Below are 23,089 nucleotides of genomic sequence, written 5' to 3' on the forward strand. Positions count from 1 at the left end.
AGTTCCCAAATGCAAAGGCAGCCAAGAAAGAACGACTCGAGTCAAAGTCTGAGGCCTACAATAAGTGTATTCTTAAACCATATTCCTAAAAATACTTGTTACAATCTTAGTCATGATGCTTTAGTGGTGGCGATGCTGTAAGACTTGTGAAGGCAAAACACTTTGTGACTTTCATCTTTTCAGTAACAAATATTTTTAGGTGGTGTGTGGTGTTTTTTTTTTTTTTTTTTTTTTTTTTTTTTTTTTTTTTTTATAACCATTATCTCTTAACTTTTTAGCTTGCTGTGGAGCAAATGATAAAATGGTAAAGAATTCTAACTTCTCTGCACTTTAATGATAGGATACCTTTACCAGAGTCCCTTTTTACAGTAAATACACGTAGGATTAGCCTAAAGAAAGCTATTCTTCTCTTACCTTTATTATTCTGATCCGCACCGCCGTTCCTTAGAAATATCTTAATTCCTTTTGTAAATGAGTTTTCTCGCAGCACTGGGGATGTTCTGCAGCGCTCAAATGGCACTGGGGAGTCCTCAGTGCTGCTTGAAAACTCTCCGCCGCCTTGTCGCATGATCCTCTTCTCTGGATCCAAAGGATTTTTTATTTATTTTTTTTTCTCCCCCTTATTCAAAGACGCAAGATAACTCCTACAACATGGGTATACAACTTAATAATAAAAAGGTGTTCCTAACTTAGGCCCCGTTTATAGGTAATTTATAGCAATATCATAGGAATAGGGGTGCCATAATTACTGCTCTGCCTGGCTAAGGGTGAATGGTAAAGTGGCCATCCATCTGCTCTCTCCAATAAGTTCTATGGACATCACAGAAGCCGTGCTCATGTGCAGGAACCTCTCCTTTTGTTCCCTGCCTGTAAGTGGACAACGTACGTCCCATAGGTAGGATAGCCTCCTCCCGGTACTGTCAACAGTCCCTTCCCATTTGTGCTTGACTGATGAATGCAACTATAGGCCTCAGCATTGACCTCTTCACAAACGTCATGTAACTGCGTTGTGTGTGTGTGAAGCTGTAACTGCTATAGGAAACAGAAGGCTGGACCTGCAGCAACGGAGGACCAGAGAGAGGTTTAGTAATGCTGTGTAATGTTCTTAGCAGTATTGCCTTTTATAGAATAAATCAGAACATGCCTTTAAGACTGGCTTATAAAATACTGTCCTTCATGAGTGTGCTCCAATAGACAGTGGGCTGAGATTCTTGTATAAGGTCCAGTGCCTTCACTCTACAGTTTTCTGCTTTCCCACCAAGTCATACAAAGGCCATTGTGTGCCATTGTTGTATTCATTGGTATCAGCAGGCCTTTTATTTTAACATGTGCAATAGATATTCCTATTCCCCAGAGCATGTCGCTCGCTGTCTGAAGGAATACAGCAGGTGAAAAAACAAGCGGAGGGAATGATCGTTTTATTTCTGTATTGCGTATCTTTGGTCGACGCTGCCGGAGAATACTGGTGTGAAATTTTAGTCAGAGCTGAAGCATGTGTTGTAATTTTCCAGGACTGTTTCTTCCAGCTGTGAATTAACCACTTCCTCCCCTGTTCCCGCACTTGTATGTTCCAAGCAGGAGCAACCAACTAGTAAATCTAATCGAAAATCTATCAAGCTCCGATGTCTTTGCCTTCTCCTGGTGACATTTGCAAAGCATTACAGCAGTCACGTTTCTTGATAAGTTGACCACTGGGTGGCGATGTTGCTACTGAGTTTAAGGGGTTTTCCAGGATCAGAATATTAAAGGCTTATTGTCAACTTAGGCCATCAATATCAGGTCATGTGCTCTGTAATGGCGGTGTAGGATATTGCAACTTATTCCCTTTCATTTTAAAAGATTCAGTTTGGTCATATACTTTCTATGTATTCTGTTTTGAATTTTTCTTAAGATTTGTATACTATGATATAAGAAAAAAAATAAATGTCTGGATATAGTATTGTTGAATATTGACTTTATAGCAGCCTCTATGTTGTGATGGATTGGGGATGTTTCTCTTGGCTGAATTTGTAGAGGAATTTGAGGTGGTCTTCAGCCTCAAATTCAATTAAAATACCAGTCGAAATAAAACTTTGGCTTCTCACCATGAGTTACACTGATTCGCCTCACACTGCGGAAACATGTACTTGGGAAATGCGACGGGATTGAGCAAGATGCGTGTTTTTTTTTTTGTTTTTTTTTCTTTTTTCTGAAAAAGAACCATCCTTCTCTGACTTCCATTGAAAATAATAAAAATTCCACACCATTTTATAGCGTATTTCGAGGTAGAATCTTCATCAAAAGCATCTCCAAGTTCCTCTGTGATTCTAATTAATGTAAATGGGGTTTTGTTGTTCCTTCATTCTATAGATTAATGGGGGTCAAGGTATCCCTCCTTGACTTTCTGGAAGGGTCAGATATTGGTTCTTAAGATAGCTATTTTACTACATGTGGCACTTAAAAAGAGGCCCACCTCCACCAATTCTAGATCTCAGTTGAGAGGCGACTATTAACACATGCTGATTTCAGTACAGTTGGAATTTTCTCTCTAGCCCCGACCGTTCCTGAGTAACAAGCATAGCTAGTTTTGGTGCCTGATGTTTAATTTAAGCTCTGTAATGTCAGAAGTGCAGTGTCGGGCAGGGGGTGTGATTCAGAGCGCTTGTCATAGGCAGCCAATGTCAGAGCTCAGAATCGCACCCCTTGTCTGTTACGGCCTGACACCGCCCTCTTGACAGTATAGAGCCTAAATAGCATGTCATTGCTCTAGAACGGTGGGGACTAGAGAAAAAATTCCAACTGTGCCACTCAGTGGAGCAGTAACTATTGATGTAAAGAGCTGAACTTATTGGAGGTAGTGAAAGGTCCTCTTTAAGACTTTCTATTTTTGGAAAGGGAGCGAATTTGTTTAAATGAAAGACAAATGGTAAATGTAAGGGTCGCCTATGCTTATTGAATGGCTTATCATAAGTTACTTTAGTTTGAGTATAGGAGCTTAGATAGAGATGCTCTTTGCCTTGTCATAGTACAACATGTGCCATCATGGACAGGATGGAGCCAACATATTCTCTCATTTAGGCAGAAAAGAATCCATTATTTAGCATATGCCTTTTCTTCAAAAACATCTTCACCATGTACTTTACCCTGGTATGCCGCAGCTAAAGAAGAATGCTGCTTCTGTGTAGGGCATGTTAAAAAAAAAAAAAAAAAAAAACCCATGTGTGTTCAAGGAAAACAGGTGCTGTATTGGCAAGTGAGTCTGGACCACAAGATGAAGAAGGTTCTGAAACCTTTTAAGTAGAAGTGCGTGCTTTTTTTTTTCGAAGAGGATTTTTTCCAAAAATATAAACTTCGCTTCTATTAGTAAATCAAAGTTCAGGGCAGGAGCTAAGGGGTGGCCATTCTGTCCTCTCTATTTCCAGACCTACTAGTAGATGTCAGGAGTGAATGAATACCTGGCTTTGGCTCAAAAAAACTGTCAAGAATTGCAGTGGGGGGAAATTGCCAGTTTTCTGGTGTAGGTCTGCTATAATGTGGAGCATCTTTGGTCCAAGGTACTTTCTTCTGCTGAAAAGGCTCTGCATCCTATCTGTAAATAAAGATTGAGGTGCGAAAAAACCCAGGAAATTGTATAGAGCGCTACTGTGGAAGGATAAAACACAAAAGGTAACTAGGCTGGAAGGACGTGTTTATTCAGTTCCAATGACAGTGGAGACAAGGCTACTCGTTTCGACACTGGGTGGTTGTCTTCTTCAGGCCAAGCAGGAGGTGTCCAGTAAAAGCCTTGGAATGAAGCCTTGATTAAAATTGGCATATGAGACGTTCATAATAAGTGTTCTTATTTGTGTGAAGCTCAGAAGCCGTAGCTGTTGGCCCACATCTGTCCATAGTGTATGGTCAGCCGAAGCTTTTACTGATGCCAGCATCTTAATATTCAGATATAGAAGTCAGTCAGTGTTTGTAAATGGGGTTTACACATGTTTATGCTTCTTTTTCATGCACTCTATTGTCCAGAATATACTAAAATTGAGAAGGTACTTAGAGACAGCATTAGTAACGCTTTCTCCAAGTTTTAGCGTCCACTACTTAAGTGATGAAATCTGACAACGTTTGTAACCCAAAAGGTCATCTTGGAGAAAACATATTAACAGAGCTCCCAGGTTAGACATAGGAGGAGGCGATGGATTGTGTACATTTGGCTGTGTTCTGGTTGTTTTTCTACATTTCATACAGAGCCTGGCATCCTTGTGGCCTCTGGGACAGGCAGACTGATTGAAGAAGTCCACGTAAGAGCATGTGTATTGAGGAAAGTCCTCGGCAAACAGGCCTTGTTTATCTAGGTGAATTAAAGTTTGTGTTTTCCTGTCATTTTGAGGTCATTTTGATTGCGTTCTGTCCACTCTGTAAAAGCGGTAATAAACAGTGCAACGGGCTTCATTCTGCAGACTGGGAACAATCCGGAGGTCAGGACCTTGAGGAGTATAATCCCTATCAGAGGCTACTGAGATACTGGGAAATGGACTATGTAACACTTATCTTATTAGCAAGTATCTGGACAAGCAGGTATTTGGCAGATTACATAGTGTAAAAGACTTGATGGCAACAACATAGACAATCCACTTCAAAATTTTGCAGTTCCAAGAGAAATTTATTCCCATTTGAGTAGGTGATGTTACAGGGCTATGCTGCATAGGTACTATATGAGGAGATTGTGGTATTGGGCAAGTTCTTTGTCAACAGAACAAATCTGTACACTGGTTACTTAAGCACAAGTGCAGACACAGACCTTGTTGTGCTCTGGATTAATGACGTTAGAATGTAATAAGGTCAAAGCTGTGTTTATGACTAATTGACCAATAGTCCCGGGTAACTGTCATCGTCCTAATTAATTAGGCTGAGTGCCAGGCGGTAAAGAAGTAACACCACTCTATATGTTGGTATTCTTTCCTCTCTCGGCTAAGAAATGTGTGCTGACGCACTTTTTATTGAAAATACGGGGAGTTAACTAGTAGCAGAGAAATGAAGAGCGATAACGACAGCATAAGTTTTCATATTCATTCCTGATTGGTATGGTAAATCTCAATTAAACAGAAAAAGTTTAAGCAGTGCCATATATAGCCAGTTACTCCCAGTCCTGCGTGGTAACCTTGGGGAGCTGTCTTCTGACAGCAATCCAAGCATTTGTTTTTCTTGCACCCATCCTGGATGCAGGCACCATCTTATCATATAACATTATACCAGTTTCAAGCATAAGCAACTATATCTAGCATTAAGCTTTTAAGGATAACAATGATTTTCATGCATTACATGATTATAAACTTCACAAATGGACAGATCTTCTATTTACCTGATAAACCCATTCATTGTAATGTTATAGACTCAACAGTAATGGCCAGTTTTATCGCATCCGTTTATAGTTTAAAACGTGATGTGCTCCTATATATGCTATAGGAAAAAAATAATTCAGTATGTACACACTAAATGTGAATTTAATATTTATTTTCCCCATCCCCTATGGATTGTACTTAGGCAGCAGCTGTCGTGCATTATAAAAGAGCATGAGGCAGATCACTTTGTATCTACTGTCCCCATATCTGAACAGCTGTACCCTTTGTGTTTCGCCTGAACATGAAATGGAAGCAGCTGAAATTTGACACAGATCTCCTGTCCTGTATAAATTTTTTTTTTTTTTTTTTTTTTTTTTTTAATGGAAGTTTCTTTCCCCTCTTACATTGATACTCCTCTTGTGTTCATGAACCTTGTTTTATGTGTTGCAGTTGGTAAAATAGCAAAGGATCACGTAGTGTAACAAAACGCTCTGGCCAACATTTGGGATCTAAAATTATTTTTCCTATATTAAGTAAGGAGTCTTATTGCAACTGAAATTGCTTTGTTTTAGTATCTCTCCACTATTTTTGTTGCACACTTTTGTACCATGTTAAACAAGCGATATAGTTACGTGAACTGGAATCGTGTTTGAAGAGGACCTGTCTGCTCTTCAGGCCTGTTCAGTGAATACTAATATTCCTTAAAATATTGCCAATCTGGAGTATCCTTTCTTAGAACTCCACGTTATTCCACTATTCCATTATTTCTCATAAAATTATGGTATATATTGAGATCTGGGTATTACCGGTTGGGGTGTCTTAAATGTGATCCTTCTCAGTTGGTTACAGAGACTCGTACAGTAGTATATATATTTTTCAGACAGATTCCATATTCTTATTTTGGAGAAGATTTTTCTCCCTTTTCGGACGGCTCTTCCTTCTCCATCTGCATGAAGTGCTGGTTTATTGATGTCCGTGAAAAGTCTTGTTTAGTGACAGAGAGAAGCACATGACATGGCAGGATGACAAATGAAACTATTTGTTCTATTGTCCTTAAATTAGGCAAACAGAACATGACAGCTTTGGATGCCCCCTGTCAGAATGTGTTTGCGTACAACTGAATACAGCCCACTTCCAGATCAGTAAGGCCGGGCACCCTAGCTAGTAAATGGCACGACCCAGGTACATGCGCCAGAGTCTGTATAGTAGCAATTATTAGCAAATGTCCATATTGTGTAAAGGTCATGAAGAAACTTGAGCTGTATAAAAGAAAAGAGTAGACGCATCAGTATGGCACACATGCCCAGCTAGCTGCCGCTGAAGATATATGGGGTGCTTAAATAGGGGGATGCTTTATGGCTGCTTGGTCTTTGAAGATCTAAAGTATTAGAATATAGCGCGTTGCAGAAGCGCGTGGTATGTACAAGCCTCCATCCTCTCTTCTGCACTTCTGTTCTATCAAACAGTTGGAAAAACATTCTTTAATGGCTTAAATGGCTTTAAGTTTGTGTCATCTTTGCTCCTATACTTAGGAATCAGGTTAGTGGATTTGTCATTTTATTATACAGCTATGGCAGTACATTGCACAGTGTGTACATCACGGTGACTATGGGCAGTGGCGGTGTAGTGTAGTTTTTCCATTGTGCAGTTATGAAGTCATTTTGCATACGTAGGATATCTGTCACACATATTCACTTGTCTTTTAACGGTTTGCACAGGTTGCAGCTCTGATTGGGAAGTAAAAAAAAAAAAAAAAAGCCCAGAACCCCAGTGGAACCTTTTATAGTCAATAAGATCTTTTGGTGATCATTTGGATCTATTCAGGAACATTACACGTTTCATTAGGCCAAGGCTTCCCAATGGTCACATGCGGCTGAGGAAGGCTATGTAATGTGGCCCAACACAAAAGCATAAACTTAAAAGATTGGGGCAGTTTGGGTGTTTTCCTAGCCCCAGAGGCAGCGGCGGGCAAGTTCATATATGACAAGACGCACACCGTCTCTTAAATGAAAAGCACCCTCCACCGGGCTGTGTTGTGAAGGGAAATGTATGCCGGCTTTTTGCTCTTCCTGTTTCACTTACTCCAAGTTCTGATAAATCTGCACACTCTCCCCATGCTTTCTTTTTGGGAAAGTGGCACAGAGTTCGAAAAAGTTGCCATTCTTTATGCCAAACTATGTTTTACACCATAAATTGGGACTTTATTCACTTTGTACGTTTAGAAAACTGGAGCACAAAGCTTAATAAATGTGAGCCATTGAGTTTTTTTTTTCTGTGATTGTGTCAGTGTCACATAAGATAAACATACATACACTTTAGCGATATGTGTACAATGCGCAGCTTCGCATGTGCTATCTTACAAGCGTAGGCAGTAGAATTCACACCATCATATTGTAAGCCGATGGCCGGCAAAATAATGTACATCTCGCCCAGACTACTCAGGTGGGCAAGATGAGAGAGAGTCCAGGAATGACTTGTTCTCAGCAGACAGCTTTTGTCTGCTGAACATTATTACATGCTCAGTATTGGGCTGGATTTTTTAGGAATGGCAGGTAGAATTGGCAGTGGGACCTGTTATTCCACACCCTTTCCAGTCCACACATTGTGGAGGTTTCTGCAGCGTGTCAGCTGCTGTGGATTGTCCTCATCAGTGAGGTTTAAAAGGTCAGCTCCAGCAGCAAGACTTTGGGACAGAGCTGGGCTGCAGGGCCAGCTGGAAGGTCACACTGTGGGAGCTGTCTTGTACCATTCAATTTTGCTATTGAATCTGCTACTATAGGTGAGGTAACCGATCTGTGTTCAGTTAGAGCCTAGCCGGGCAGGTATTTATTTTGTGTATATATATATATATATATATATATATATATATATATATATATATATATATATATATATATATATATATTTTTTTTTGTTGCTGCACTTTCTTGTGGAGTGAAAATAAAACGCTACCTTTTTGGACTAAGAATCTGGACTTGTGTGTCTATGCCACCCCACCTAGCAGCCTCAGACCCTGACAATATATTACATGTGCTCGTGGTGACTCGGCGAGGCAACCATTATCAATAATAACGGGATCCTATCTTTCAAACACCTTTTTTTTTTTTTAAAAATATATATTCCAACACGTCGGAATAGCCTTTAGAAAAGCTATTCTTCTCCTACCTTTCGTTGTCTTCCCCGCTGCGCCATTCGTTTGAATTTCTGTTTTTTGTCAGTATGTAAATGAGTTCTCTCACAGCACTTTCGACGTCCCCAATGCTGCGAGAGAACTCAACAGCGCCACCTCCATCTTCTTCTGGAACGAGGTCTTCACCGTGTCTTCTTCTGCTGGTGTCTTCTATCTTCTAGGCTTAGGACAAGCCAACTGCGCATGCCCGCCAGCCACGAGCAAATGGCCACTTCTAATACTGTGTCTAGTACATGTGATGTAATGCAGTTATTTGCTAATGAAAATAAATCTAGAAATTCTTTTCCTCCTATTACCTTTTATTTCTCATCACATCTATAAGGATTGTGTGGTTGTGGCCATAACTTTTATTTCTTGTTCTGAATGAATTCCTTGCACAGTCCCATGAATTGTTCTTTCTAGAAGGAGCCGTAAATCCTGTTTTGGGCATCTTTAAATTTTACCAGTTTCTATATATTTTTCATATTGTTGTTTACTTTTGGTAAGAAATCCTTTTGACAATGCATTATTTTTACAGTGCAAAATTCATGGACCGGTTTTGAAATATGTGTTTGAAGCCGGTGATGTCTGTGCCATGACAGCCACAAGGCCTATGATTTGTTACAGCTTTCATTGACATCCCAAGTTAAAAGTGTGTGAACACTTGGGGAATGTGTTGCATCATAAGCTGGTGCTTTAGAAGTAACAGCAGTGCTGGAGCTGCCAACCAAACCTACAGAAGTGAATAGATATATAAATGTATAGGAAAATAGAATTCTAATGTTCAATCTCTTTTGAAGTCTGTCTGTGAGGGATGTTGTAGCTAATTAATTAAAATAGAATTAACGGATATAATGATTAATGTAATCCATGACTTATAACATGTGACACAAAACTGGTTTTTGTAGCAAGTCAGAATTTTCTTTGCATTTTCTTCAACAGGTTTATCTTTTATACCAAAAATCGCCTTAATTTTATTTTATTTTCCTTGGAGTTAAAAAAAGAGGAGGAGCACCTCATCCTAAATTAGGTGCAGACTTCAGCTAGGCTGGGATTATTAGGCCCCCGTGTTTTGCTTTCTCCAGTTCCCACTGTTATGCATTTTGTGCTTGCTCTGGAGTAGCCATAGTAACATCCTGTCATGTGATCCACGCAGTTCTGACATGTCCATGGCAACCTCAGGACAAGCAGGGGCTTAATTTGCCATGGACCTACTGTTTCAAAGCCCATATATTTCTTATTATTACAAATAAATTAGAACTATTACAGACTCTGGCAGAATTGCATATTCACACATACCCTGTTGTCTTACTATTTCACACCTATGGATTGGCTTGCTTTGTGCAAACATTTTAGTGCTTTTTAACATGCATTCCCCCCCCCCCCATTAAGCTAAGCCTACTTAAAGACCAATATTGAGAGACTAGCGTTATTGACAAACGTTATAACAGAAAATATTGTACAATTCTCCAATATACTTTCTGTATCAATTTCTCTGACTTTTTTTTTTTTTTTTTTTTAGATCTCTGCTTGCTGTCACTGATTGTGTTACTTGTAGTGGATAAGTCTGACCATGGTCATGTGACATACAGTCCTTGATTATGTGATGAACACGCAGGTGCTCAGCTCGTTACCAGGCAGGTATCTGATTACTGTGCTATGACTGTAACGAGCAGTACACCTGTTTATTATACAAACAACCTTAAGGGGACATTCACACGGAGAAAGTTGGCGCTGATTCTAGCACGATAACTCGCAGCAGAATCGGCACTGAAAAAAGACTCCCATTGACTTCAATGGTTTCCGTGTTCCTCACGGAACCCATTGAAATCAATGGGACAAAAAGCCACCCATTGATTTCAATGGGTTGCGCGCTGAAAATGGAACCCATTGAAGTCAAAGAGAATCTTTTTTTCAGAGCTGATTCTGCTGCGAGTTATCGTGCTAGAATCAGCGCCAACTTCCTCTGTGTGAATGCCCCTTATTTGTCTCTTAATATTAGCCTGGAAGTGACCAACCCCTTTAAGTGTGGGCCAGAATTTAAAGTTGTCCAGGGACTTAAGATTAACTTGCCTGACCCAGGAGTTTCTAGCAGGGTGTTTCTTCAGGGCTGGTTGATGTAATCAAAATCAGCCATCATCCCCCAATTTTAATCTGCTCCTTCCTTCCCTCTCCTGCTTTCACAGGTGGAGTAGCAATGAGGGCATTGCCACTTATTGCTTTGGAGCAATGGCTTCATCCTTCTTGCTTGATTCAGGTGATCGTAACCGATCTATTTGCGGGGTTGGTTGATATGCTGGGATCTGGTGTTAGAGTTCTGTTAAAGGGGTATTCCCACCTCACATACTCATCAGTCTTTACTGCTGTAAAATCTTCTTTCTTCCTGGTTTCTTGCATCATTTGGTGGGCGGGGTTTCACATGCAACCTGCCGTTTAGCTCCGCCCCAATTAATGTGTAGCTCCGCCCACCCATATTGGACTATGAAGTACAGGCAGCAGCAACTCCATTCTGTGTTACATACAGAGACAATTGAATTAGCTAGCCTGATAACTGGGAGAACAGAAGAAATGAAAGCAGCTCCTCTCCCCTATCTGAGAGCAGGACCTAGGTCACATGTGGTGTAGACACAGGAATAGCTAGATACACAGGCTGGCTCCCTGCACTCAGCCCCTCCTCCCTCCCCCCTGAGAGCAGCAGATACATCACTTGACTCATGAGCAGCTAAGTCAGGGCTGTGGCCACAAAGAATTGAATAAAGTACCGTATATACTCGAGTATAAGCCGACCCGAATATAAGCCGACCCCCCTAATTTTACCACAAAAAACTGGGAAAACTTATTGACTCGAGTATAAGCCGAGGGGGGAAATGCAGCAGCTACTGGAAAATTTCAAAAATTAAAATGGCTGGAGTTTTTGGGTGCAGTAGACTCTGGGGAAGGGGAGGGGGTGTATTGGTTGTCTGTCTGAGGACTTTCCCCCACACACACTTGGAATTCAGCCTGGCTGCACATAGGGTATTCTGCAGTGCTCCTATTAACCCCTACCCGACGGAACAGGAGCACTGCAGATACCCTATATTCAGTAGACTGGGCACTTTCAGACACATGGATACCTAATGTGTTTGTGTTTCATAGTAATTTTCTACTTTTGTATGTATTCTAGGGAAAGGAGTGTTTTAGAACTTTTTTTTTTTTTTTTAATTTTTTTTTTTTTTTTTTGCACTATTTTATGGGAGATTCTATACATTGATATTGTGGTTGGTCATAGACCCCCTCCCTCCTAAAAAAAAAAAAAAATTTGCTGACTCGAGTATAAGCCGAGGGGGGCTTTTTCAGCACAAAAACTGGGCTGAAAAATTCGACTTATACTCGAGTATATACGGTAAGATAGTGGACAAACAAAGCAGTTTTGCTGAAGCAGTGTATTTAGGAAAAGTCTTACATTCACATTAACCAGCAGTATAGATAGGATCCTTGTGATGGGACAACCCCTTTAAGTTTTTAGTACATCTTTGATGTGTAGTATTTTGCTTATATAGATAATGAGATGAAAAGTTCTGAAATGTAACATGGTTTCAATAATGGATTCATATTGTTTCTTTAGAGCATATCTGGTAATGAAAGCAATAGACCAAAGATCACGTCATTGGCTTCAAGTTTTCTATAATGGTCTTACTATAGAAATATAGTCGTGTGTGTGTGTGTGAGAGAGTTAGATCACCTATATGCCGAGGTGGACACTGCGTGTGTGCTGAGGTGGAGGTTATGACACCTGAACTATAACCAATCTGATGGATTATATGGATATAACCAGGGCTGTGGAGTCAGAGTTTGGACCAATTTGGGGTAAAATCAGAAAAACTTTCATTCCAACTTCACAATAATAAAACCATTATGGAATTATATCATGGAATTATTATATGACTAATTAATTAGATGCAAAGCTTGTGTATTTACTTTTCATAGGCTTTGATTTGCTAGCAATTTAATAGATTATCGTATCTTTAGTACATGGCTGTCAGCCATTTATGAAAGTCAAAGCAGGAGCCTGCCTATTGGGCTACCGACTCTACAGCCCTGATGGTATCTCAGGCAGTGAAACGAGGGGGTAATTAATCGGCCAGGGTCACAGAGCTGGATATTTTGGTGTATATATTAGAGTTTCAACTTAAAGAAGTTTCCTTTCTTACCTGTCATCTACCGCACCAAGTGACATCTGCAGCATTAGGTGCCATCTTCTGCCAGCCACTGGCCTCAACAGTGTACCATTGAGGCCGGTGAGTGGCTTCAGTAGTCATGGGTTGCCAGTGTTGCAGCTTTATACACTGTGACCAGCGAGGAGATTTGGAGCTGTACATGTGTAATGCTGCTCCAGTTATTTATTTATTTTTTTATTTATTTTTTTTGTAGTGTCTTGCCAGTGCCCCAATTCTTGCTAAGCTTTGGCAACCATTTTAAGCTCTTCTATTGCATTTTTGTGATACCTTGTAATGGTATCAAATCTTACCCTTTGGATTAATGTTTTATAGGGATTCATTTATCTATGATAGGAGAGAACTGTAGCTAGTTGCAGCTCCTGTACTCTGATGTCTACCTTGGACTGTAATTCTGTCTCCCCTATGCTGTAAACTGCAGCTCTGCTTTTCTAGATTGCCTTCTTTGTATAGTTTTAACGTCTTTTATTTACTCATTGAAGACTGTAAAATCATTATTTCCATTCGGCTACCTTTTCTACATACTGATGCCTGTTCATCTTTGTGTTACAGATCTGTCTGAAATTGAGCCCAATGTATTTCTTCGTCCTTTCTTGGAGGTTATTCGTTCTGAAGATACCACTGGCCCCATTACGGGACTTGCTCTGACCTCTGTGAACAAGTTTCTTTCCTATGCACTTATAGGTAAGTATAGATACTGATATTTAGGTGATGTGGAGATTAGGTGATTGAAATAATGATGACTTTTATGCAAATGACAGTCTTTGCACATTAGTCACACAATTTATGAATTTTAGTTTTACATTTGCAATCCATACAGAGCAAACTTCATACACTTACTGCCCTCTGCTGGAATTCTTCATAAAATACAGCATATTAACAATTGTCTCACTAGAATTGACTGTAAGGGGATGTTGTCACTCCTTAGGTGTGTGGAGACTTAAGCCATTTGCTCTCCACTGTGAGGGATCATGGGAAGAATAGGAGTTTAGAAATGACAAATCGCACCCCAAAATGATGAATCTGATTCTTACTCCTTGCCATCCTGGCTGTACCAAGTATTTTGGATGGGTAGCCATTATAATTAGATTTATTAAAGAGTTTTTTGCACCATTATCTTATCCACAGTATAGGGGACAGTTGCCTGATCATAGGTCAACTTTTGGGACACTCGGAGAACAAGTGATTCTGTGCTCCCTTTGTGTAACAGTTGTGCACGTGTGTGACCACCACTACATTCACTTTTATGGAACTGATGGACTGCTATTTTAATTATTTAAGGTCTAAAGAATTGAATGAAGTGGTCTTCGCACTTTTGTGCACCCATTCTCATCATCACAGAGGGTCCTAATGGTCAGACCACTAGCAGTCGGAGATCGATCACCTGTCTTGTGACTGGTGAATTTGTAGTGTTAGGGTGAGTTCACACTGAGTGTACGCCAGCTTATTCTGAACGTAAAACGCGTTCAGAATCAGCGGCGTATAAAGCAGTTCCATTCATTTCTATGGGAGCCGGCATACGAGCGCTCCCCATAGAAATGAATGGGCTGCTTTTTTCACTATGAGCACTCATATTGAAGTGAATGGGATGTGCTCGCGTGTACGGCTCGGCATGAGCAGAGCTAGCCGTACACGCCAGCACATCCCATTCATTTCAATGGGAGTGCTCGTGTTTTACGTTCAGAATAAGCTGCCGTTCACGTAGTGTGAATTCACCCTTAGGGAGTATTTGTATGTAGGAGTTTGACAATGATTTGATGGCAGATTCTGTTTCCATTAGTTTTCAATGGGAGTGAGAGATTGCAGCAGGATGCTGAACAATAACATTCCTGTACTGTCTTGCCACAGCTGATTTAGCCACTGGCAAAATTTGTTAGGAAGTTCAAAAGTATTGCTTACTAGAGATGAGCGAGTAGTATTCGATCGAATACCTCCCCTGCATAGTTATTGGTGTAAAAAAAGCGCCAGGGAAGGTGGGAGGGATCGAATTTTTACTGCGTTTACCGCGTGGTATTTGACAGAGTACACCAATATCTATGCAGGGGAGGTATTCGATCGAATACTACTCATTCATCTCTATTGGTTACGCTTTAAAGTCTAAGTTAACTTTATTTCTTTTGTAAATCAGTAGTATAGTTGACTGATTCTGTTGCTGCTCTGTATACAAACCGTGTCAGTTTACAATGAAGTCTATGGAGAGGGGAGAAAACAAGTGATATGAGGCAGTCTACAGAATTAAATGGGTTATTCGTGTCAGGAGATGGCTGGACAGTAATGGCTAATACAACTGTGTTGTGAAAGAAAACTATCTCTATATGGTTTTGTTGAGCTTTCTTCTTCCTTCACCTCCCATGTCCATAGACCTCTATTGATGTAGATTTGATCAATGGTGGGAGGAGGCAAATAAGTGAAAACACTGGCCCTTTGCTATATTAGAAATTTTATCTTCACTTGCGCTATGGATTTATGATTAAATAAACATGTAGTTACACTTTATTGAATGTGATCTCTCAATGATGACACTAGGTATCAAGCAATTGCATCCTCTAAAGTAATACCAACGTGTTCATTGGCTATATATTTTTGGTAATGTGTTTGGCATGTTTTGACACTTCAGATAATTTTAAGTTTTTTACAATATCCAACAGACTTCAGAAAATATCTAATATTGTGATGTTTCTGTAATGTAGATCCAGTCCATGATGGTACAGCTGAAGGTATTGAGAACATGGCAGATGCGGTTACCCACGCCCGCTTTGTTGGCACCGACCCAGCCAGTGATGAGGTTGTGCTGATGAAAATCCTGCAGGTAACTCGAGAGAGGGGACTGCATCCCCCCTGTCCTGATTCTAGGGGCAATTAGATGAATTGCTTAAGCTCTTTGTATCCTGTTACACGGAGACACGGGCCATGTTTTGACTCTGGAAGAGATTTGCGCCTAATGTTATTTTTAAACAGGGGTCTCATGTACCTGAAGTAAAAGCTTTTTCAAATAAAAGATAATTAAACGCTTCAATTAATTGATTTCAAGCATTTGTTGAGCTGTACCAGAAAAAGTCCTGGGCGGGGGAGGAGAAGAGCAGAATGCCAAAAATCATCAGCGTGATTGAGAGAGGAGGAAGCGCAGGCTATCTGTTTACTATGAAGAGCACATGGACCGGTCTGATTAGAAAATGGGCATTAGGTTTTAGATCCGCTCTCATGCTGCACTGGATTTCTAGCTCTAGTTTGCTCTTGTCTTGCGGAGTGTAAATTTTGTAAATTGAAATTGATTGTAACCGTAGGTAGTTCAGCTTTATGTGAACAAAGCTATATTATTCTTTTGAACTGTTTTCAGGTATTGCGCACCTTGCTTCTCACTCCAGTCGGAGCTCATCTGACCAATGAGTCGGTGTGTGAGATCATGCAGTCCTGCTTCCGGATATGTTTTGAGATGAGGCTGAGTGGTAAGTGTTTTGTAAAGGTAGGATGGCCCATATGGCTGGGATCTTGTTTAGGGGGCCGTACACCATGTTTTCTGCAGATCCGTTTAATGGATCAGAATCTGTTGTTACTAATGGGAAAAAAAAAACCAAACAAAACCTAATACGCTTTTCGGCTAATATTAAAAAATCCCTTTGGCTTAACAGAGCCATGAATACTGCTGTGTGGCGATGGGCGCACCGCACCACACCAGATCTATTTCCATGAATATTTGACAGGTTCACCTACCCTGGATAGTTTCCATATGCGCTATTCTTGTACTCTTGGGTATCCTCAGACCCCAGTGTATAATAAGCAAATGCCCAGGGAAGTTGCATGAAATTAACAAACTCCTGTACCTGCCTCACCTCTTGTGGGTGTCTGGTGGTCCATTGGTCTTCTGGCCTGTTCGGGCCCCTCATTGGCATCACACATTCTTGTGTCACCGCTGAGGCTTTTGATCCAGCGCTAGTGCATGTGATGTCAACCAAGGGCTGGAAGAGCCCAGAAGATAATGCCAAGAGACCGCTGGAAGTCCAAGAGAAGTGAAAACGACAAGCATCCATTTCTAACCTAACTCCTCTGGGCCTCCAGTTATTATACTCTGGCGTCTGATGATACCCCAGAGTATACATTTCCATTTTTATTTTTTATTTTTTGAAGGGGGGGGGGGGGGGGGGTTGTCTATGGCTAGCCGCAATAGTAATGTATAGAATCTCCCATAAAATAGTGGGGGGAAAAAAAGAAAAAAGAAGCTTTAAAAATAAATAAATAAATGTTGTAAATCACTCCTTTCCCTAGAGTACATATAAAAGTAGAAAATGACTGTGAGACGCAAACACATTAGGTATCCCTGTGTCTGAACGTGCCCGGCCTACTGAATATAGGGTATCTGCAGTGCTCCTATTCCATCAGGAAGGAGTTAATAGGAGCACTGCGGATACCCTATATTCAACCAGGGCGAATTCTAAGTGGGGGGGAAAAAAACCCAGTCCTCAAGCTCGGGGAAGGGGCAGACAGACAACCAAAACACCCCCTCCCCTTCCCCAGCATCTACTGCACCCAAAAACTCCGACCTTTTTAATTTTTGAAATTTTCCAATAGCTGTTGCAATCCCCTCCCCCTCCGCTTATACTCGAGCCAAAAAGTTTTCCCAGTTTTTTTTTTGTGGTAAAATTAGGGGCCTCGGCTTATATTCGGGTCGGCTTATACTCTAGTATATACGGTAAATAGTATTGTGTCTGGACGTGGTCTCTCTCAGGGCACCCTTGTTCTTCTAATAGTCCCTGGTCTGGATAACGATCTGTATTGAAGAATACCAATATTATAAGACTGGACAGCACTATCTTTATAGAAAAGGGTGTACGTCCATAGATCCAAGCCAATTACCTTGGCTGCTTCATGAAGGCTTTTTTACACCAAGGCTTGACTGTCTCTATAGAATTTTTTTTTTTTTTTTTTTTTTTTTTTTTTTTCTACATGTGGATTGCTGTGGGGTTTTTTCTCGTGTGTTTTTTTTTTTTTTTTTTTTTTTTTTTTTTTTGTTATGCTGGATATCAGTAATACAAGATAATCTACCATCAATAGCATACGCATTACAAATGTAATATATCTTATGCTGGTACTTGTGGTTTATATTTACCACCAAACAAATCCATTTAAGGAACTGTTAATGAAAATGTATATTATGTATGATGTCTTATATGCCCTGTGGGCTTTGTATAGAGAAGACTATTTGCTGCTGAATCTGAGCTATATTTAGACAGTAAAGTTACATTTATAAAGGGGGCTTGGAAGTATGGGCCTCCTATGTCATATAAAATGTGTTACACTAGACTCGTCCAACCCATCATCCACACCATTGTCCACACTGGTAACTAGTATACTGGCAATTACGTGTATGTATTTATGTGGATCTAGGTGTGGGTGGTTGTGTTGATCCATGGAATGACTCTTCAGTGATACAGCACACAATATAAGAAGCTTTATCACAGTAGGTGGTGAGCAGCAAGCTTCAGGCATGTAAATACAAGTACAGGATGAGATGTGAGATACTGTATATTTTCCTGTATATGGCACTTTAGGCTTGCGTATTCAGATGATGCACCTAGTCAATGCCTGTATCTCCATCCATCGTGTCTGTATGGCTACATCAGCTCCACAGCACCATCTGGTGTTCCACACATGGCACGCAGTGAGTCAAGGGGTGAACACTGGCCTGGTTTTAATAAATTTGCCGTAATCCTCTGTAAACAAAGAATGGAGGGGAGACCGCTTGCAGAAGCCTCTTGATAATATCACACAACGTAATGACACCTGTGTTATTTGTTTTTGTCTTCGCAGAGTTATTGAGAAAATCTGCAGAGCACACTCTTGTCGACATGGTGCAGCTGCTCTTCTCAAGGTAAACCCTCTTGTGTTTGCCTGTGCCTTGCTGACACGGCCCCCTGAGGACTGGCATATTCTACACTTATAAGGGGTCCACAGGGCAAGATGTGCCGATAGTCATCTGTCTTCTTGGAGTGTGGACAGAAGGAAATAAAAGTAATTGTAGGACCTAGAGCACATGTGGCTAAACCCAGGTTCAGGGTTTGCTTGCTGACCTCTAGGGGACGGGTCATTTATAGTGATCTTGTCTGGGTTTTATGGCCCACCTTTTTAATCTATAATATACATTTTTGAAATGGATATTTGTCTTCAAACACCTATAAGAATTTACTATAACCTGTTCGGCTGCCTTTTGGAGGCCATAAAATAAAACAAGAAGGAAAACAAAGATTTATTGTTTTGCTCTTTTGGCGTTTCGAAGAATAGTGAAGTCCACAGAACTAGTCTTAACACCAACAGTACCAGTACCTGATGGACTCCATTTGAATCTTTAAGGATTCATCTGGAAATGGATTCATCATAATGTTATCAGGTTGAGATCTGAAGCCATAAAGTTAGTGTGAAGAGCCTCTTTGTAATCTATTAGCTAATGAAAACCCGATCAACCAGCGACGACTATACTGAGGCTTTGGTTAGTATATGTGCATCTTCTTTTCACTGGTGGTAATATAATAGGTCATCCGTGTCTATCCAGTCTCATCTAGAGCTGCAAGGAGAGGACAGCTGAACCAGCAATGAGAGAAGAGTCTCAGAATCCCTATAGGCACCAGATCACAGCTCTGTCTTAGGCTGTATTCACACAGAGTAACGCCAGGCGTTTTTTGTGTGTTTTTTGCACGTAACGCCGCGTTAACGCCGGTCAACGCCACCGCAAAATAACGCCGCGTATACGCCGCGTATACGCGGCGTTAACGCGGCGTTAGCGTGGCGCTATGTGCAAAAAGCACACAAAAAACGCCTGGCGTTACTCTGTGTGAATACAGCCTTAGAGAGCTCTCTTCATACATAAAATCCATAGAGAAGAATATAAAACACAAATGCCAAAGAACATGGTCAATAAAAAGATGAGAAAAGATGGAAGATGATATTGGGTAGGGGGAACAGGTTTAGGCTCGGTGTTCCCATGTGATGGGTTAAGAGGGGCAATCAGTTGTTACATGAGTGTGGCTCTATCTGAGGAGGACGTATTGTATCCATGTGGACCGGATCATTTTTACATATCCATTTTTTTTTTTTTTTTTTTTTTTTTTATTTTTTTTTTAACTCCTAACTGACCTGTTGCTTCTAGAAAGATGAAAATAGAGTTTTTACTTGTTACCTTGTTTTTAGCCTGACATTTTTACGCAAATCAGAATAATGGTTACCATGTATCCTCATTGGATTCACATCATTCCCGCAGATTGCTTATGTACACCTTCCTACAAAAGGGTAAACGTATGTCCTCTGTTTGATTAGTAACGTCTGTTTTTTCGAGGAAAGAACGAGAAGTATAGGTTCACCCAGTCGATATTGGTCATATACATAGAAAATTTGCGTGGTTGACAACCGGTCACTAGAAATTTGTTAAGCAAAGCTTAAGTGGCATCTTGCGTGACCCAGTAAACTAAACAGTCACCAGCTGCATCACCTTGGCCTTCTGTAAAGGTGAAAAGTCATAGTTATTCTGAATGTAATGGGACTAGGAAGAACAATAGCACTTGTGCCTGTATACATGTATATAGATATGGAGTGACAATGTTGCTAATATTTAGCAGAATTCATAGTCGGGATATAGATTATTTCTGCTTTATTACAAGGATATTGCAGCCACAATTGTTGGGTCACATGCTGTAAGCACATGGATCTTCAGAGCTGCTTACTTTGTGTCCAAGAACCCTGTTGTAATGGAATGGAACACTGCAGCAAAGCCATTGGTAAAAGATACTGAATGACCTCTCCATAAGGTGTTAGATGACGTACACTTTGTATGCATATGGTGCTGGGGCCATGATTGGATGGCACATGGATGACCTCCAGATGCCGAAGTCCCATTCACTGAGGTCAATGAGCATGGGTTGGGAAAAAGTAAAGGAATAAGAGTCTTCCTGCATTTCGCTTACTGCCCCATACACGGGACTGTGAAAATACACGGTTCTGTGTATGGGGCCATAGAAATAAATGGTTCAGTGTGCTAGCTGTAAAGAAATGGCTAACACACTAAAAGTCCACACGGTTTTGTGCATGAGGCCTTATAGGGGTCTCAAGGAGTTAACTTGATAAAGTGGTAAATAATAATAGATTAAACCCAGCAATACATGTGTAGGCTTGGTCAGGTATGCATGTGTGGTCGGTGGGGGAATGGACTATAAGCACATATTGAGGAAGGTGAGTGGCCCTTCCAATACAAATTAGATGCTCAACTGAGGCAGATGCGAATGGTGCATCAGGGACAACTTGGCCTCTCAAACTGGCATAGACTTCAGTTCTAGCACACACAGGACCCTCCAAGATGCATGAGAATTGTTTGAGTATAGAACTCTATTAAAATGGTCTAAAAGCAAAACTGTCTTAGGGAGCCGTCACACAGAGTAAACGCGCGTGTGTTTTTGCAAAATACACGTGTAAAAATAAGACTCCCATTGACTTCAATGACATTTTACAGGCGTATTTTTACACGTGTAAAAAATATCATTGAAGTCAATGGGAGTCTTATTTTTACACGTGTATTTTGCAAAAACACACGCGCGTTTACTCTGTGTGAAGGCTCCCTTAGTTATATCAACCAATCAAAACGCAACTTTCATTTTGTATTCTGCTCCTAAAAAATGAGCTGTGACCGTTCTGATAAATCTGCCCTATTACCTCTGGCACTTCTTATTCAGCGGGGGAATTGAGACTTGTGTAGGCTATCACCAGTCTTAATGAATTAGTCTATAGGGGGTGTTCTCTTGTACATGGTTTATCGGTTTTACCTGGATCATTTGTGTGATTGTTGCCTGTAAATGGGCTGTAAATTTATTTCCTATAGTTTACGACAAATCCTTATATTGCGGCTTCGGCCAGGGAACAGAAATCCGTCATGCCTGGCATTCACAGAGTCATGTTTTCCATTAATGATATGCCATTACGAATCAGGCAGGTGAAAACTCGAAATTGCAACTGCAAAACACTGACCTTCAAAACTCAATTATCTGTGTGTGTCACGACCACGAGCTCCAACTCATAAAGTAAGGACGTCCTCATCGGTGCAAAATGCCAGACTGATATCAGTAGGAGCGCAGATTTCACTTTGTCTTCTTTATTTCTTTAAATGAGGATTTAAATAGTCATGGATAAATGATATTTCTCACTTGTGCACACACATCTATGTATTACCTATGTAATCTAACAAGCTGTAATATATATATATATATATATATATATATATATATATATATATATATATATATATATCTCCTACATGTATACAGATATAATGCTACATACTACAACATGCCGTATTTATCTTCCAGATTACCTCAGTTTAAGGAAGAGTCGAAAAGTTATGTGGGAACGAATATGAAAAAGGTATTTAAACGTTGTTTTTCTTAGGATTTTGGTCCTGGTTGGCTAGTTTGCATGCCTTCCATGGTGTACTTTGTGGTATTTGTGAGTGCTATTACCGTGTTGTCCCATTTCTTGTTTTCTTTTGTACTGTAACCTTTTTGAATTGTGTTTACCTTTAGTATTGTAGTGATTGTAGCGAAAATGTTGTTATTTTAGTATGCACATTGCTAGTCCACAAGTGCTATGACAACCTCAGCCGCACTGGATGCAGTTTGCACCTTTTATTCTTTTACATCTGTTTTTGTGTTGATCTTAAGGAGTTACTTAATGCACCGAATGCAGGTGACCTGACCAGAGCTGACCATGTCTTCAGCTCATATGATACCATCAGTTCACATCATCAGATCCTTGCTTAGGTTGGGACATGAATGATTGCTATAATAATTGCCGTGTGAACATGTCCAAAGATAAATTGGAGTCCATTTTTATTGCCAATCGCATTCTGCACAGTGTGAACAATGAAATTCTAATCATTGAATCACACAACTTTGTGTGGGAAATGGTACCAAAAGTTTTATGACCTTCTATCCAGCATTACTAGCAAAGTTGTAATGAGGTGTCCACTTCGCTTCCAAGTGGAGTAGTCCTTTTATAAAGGGTTTGTCCAGCACTAAATCAACTTTTCTTACTGATAACCAATCCACAACCAATGTTTGTCCAACATCCATACCCCACACAGATCCGCTTTTCTGGAAGTATTTGGGTAACCGAAACTATAGCGGATGGGAAGCGTGTGCAGACTGCTCATATTCAAGTAATAGGAGTGGGCCTGTGCTTTTCTGGATCCCCTGCTATAGCAGTGTATGGGGCTGCCCCACTCATATTACTTTAACAGAAAAGCCTGCATGTGCTCATAGTCTGCTGCTATAGTTTCCAGGTAGTCTAAAGAGGCAGCCCAATTCACTAAAGCTGCTCATGATGGCTGATAAATTTGGTGGTGTTACTGTATGTCTAAAAGGTACCCT

General features: G+C 40.5%; 1 protein-coding gene across 15 annotated transcripts in view; it reads left to right on the top strand.

The window, feature by feature from the left end:
• The window catches only part of GBF1 (golgi brefeldin A resistant guanine nucleotide exchange factor 1), a 140,150-nt gene that overhangs the window by 59,435 nt on the left and 57,626 nt on the right, over window positions 1–23,089 (top strand). For all 15 annotated transcript variants that reach the window (XM_075258143.1, XM_075258150.1, XM_075258152.1 and 12 more), the window contains exons 4-8: window positions 13,242–13,373; window positions 15,380–15,498; window positions 16,027–16,135; window positions 18,495–18,555; window positions 22,031–22,085. In XM_075258143.1, coding sequence (XP_075114244.1) covers window positions 13,242–13,373; window positions 15,380–15,498; window positions 16,027–16,135; window positions 18,495–18,555; window positions 22,031–22,085 — 476 coding nt within the window. The remainder of the gene's footprint in view (window positions 1–13,241; window positions 13,374–15,379; window positions 15,499–16,026; window positions 16,136–18,494; window positions 18,556–22,030; window positions 22,086–23,089) is intronic.

Source organism: Leptodactylus fuscus, chromosome 10, assembly GCF_031893055.1.
Source record: "Leptodactylus fuscus isolate aLepFus1 chromosome 10, aLepFus1.hap2, whole genome shotgun sequence".
Lineage (NCBI taxonomy): Eukaryota > Metazoa > Chordata > Amphibia > Anura > Leptodactylidae > Leptodactylus > Leptodactylus fuscus.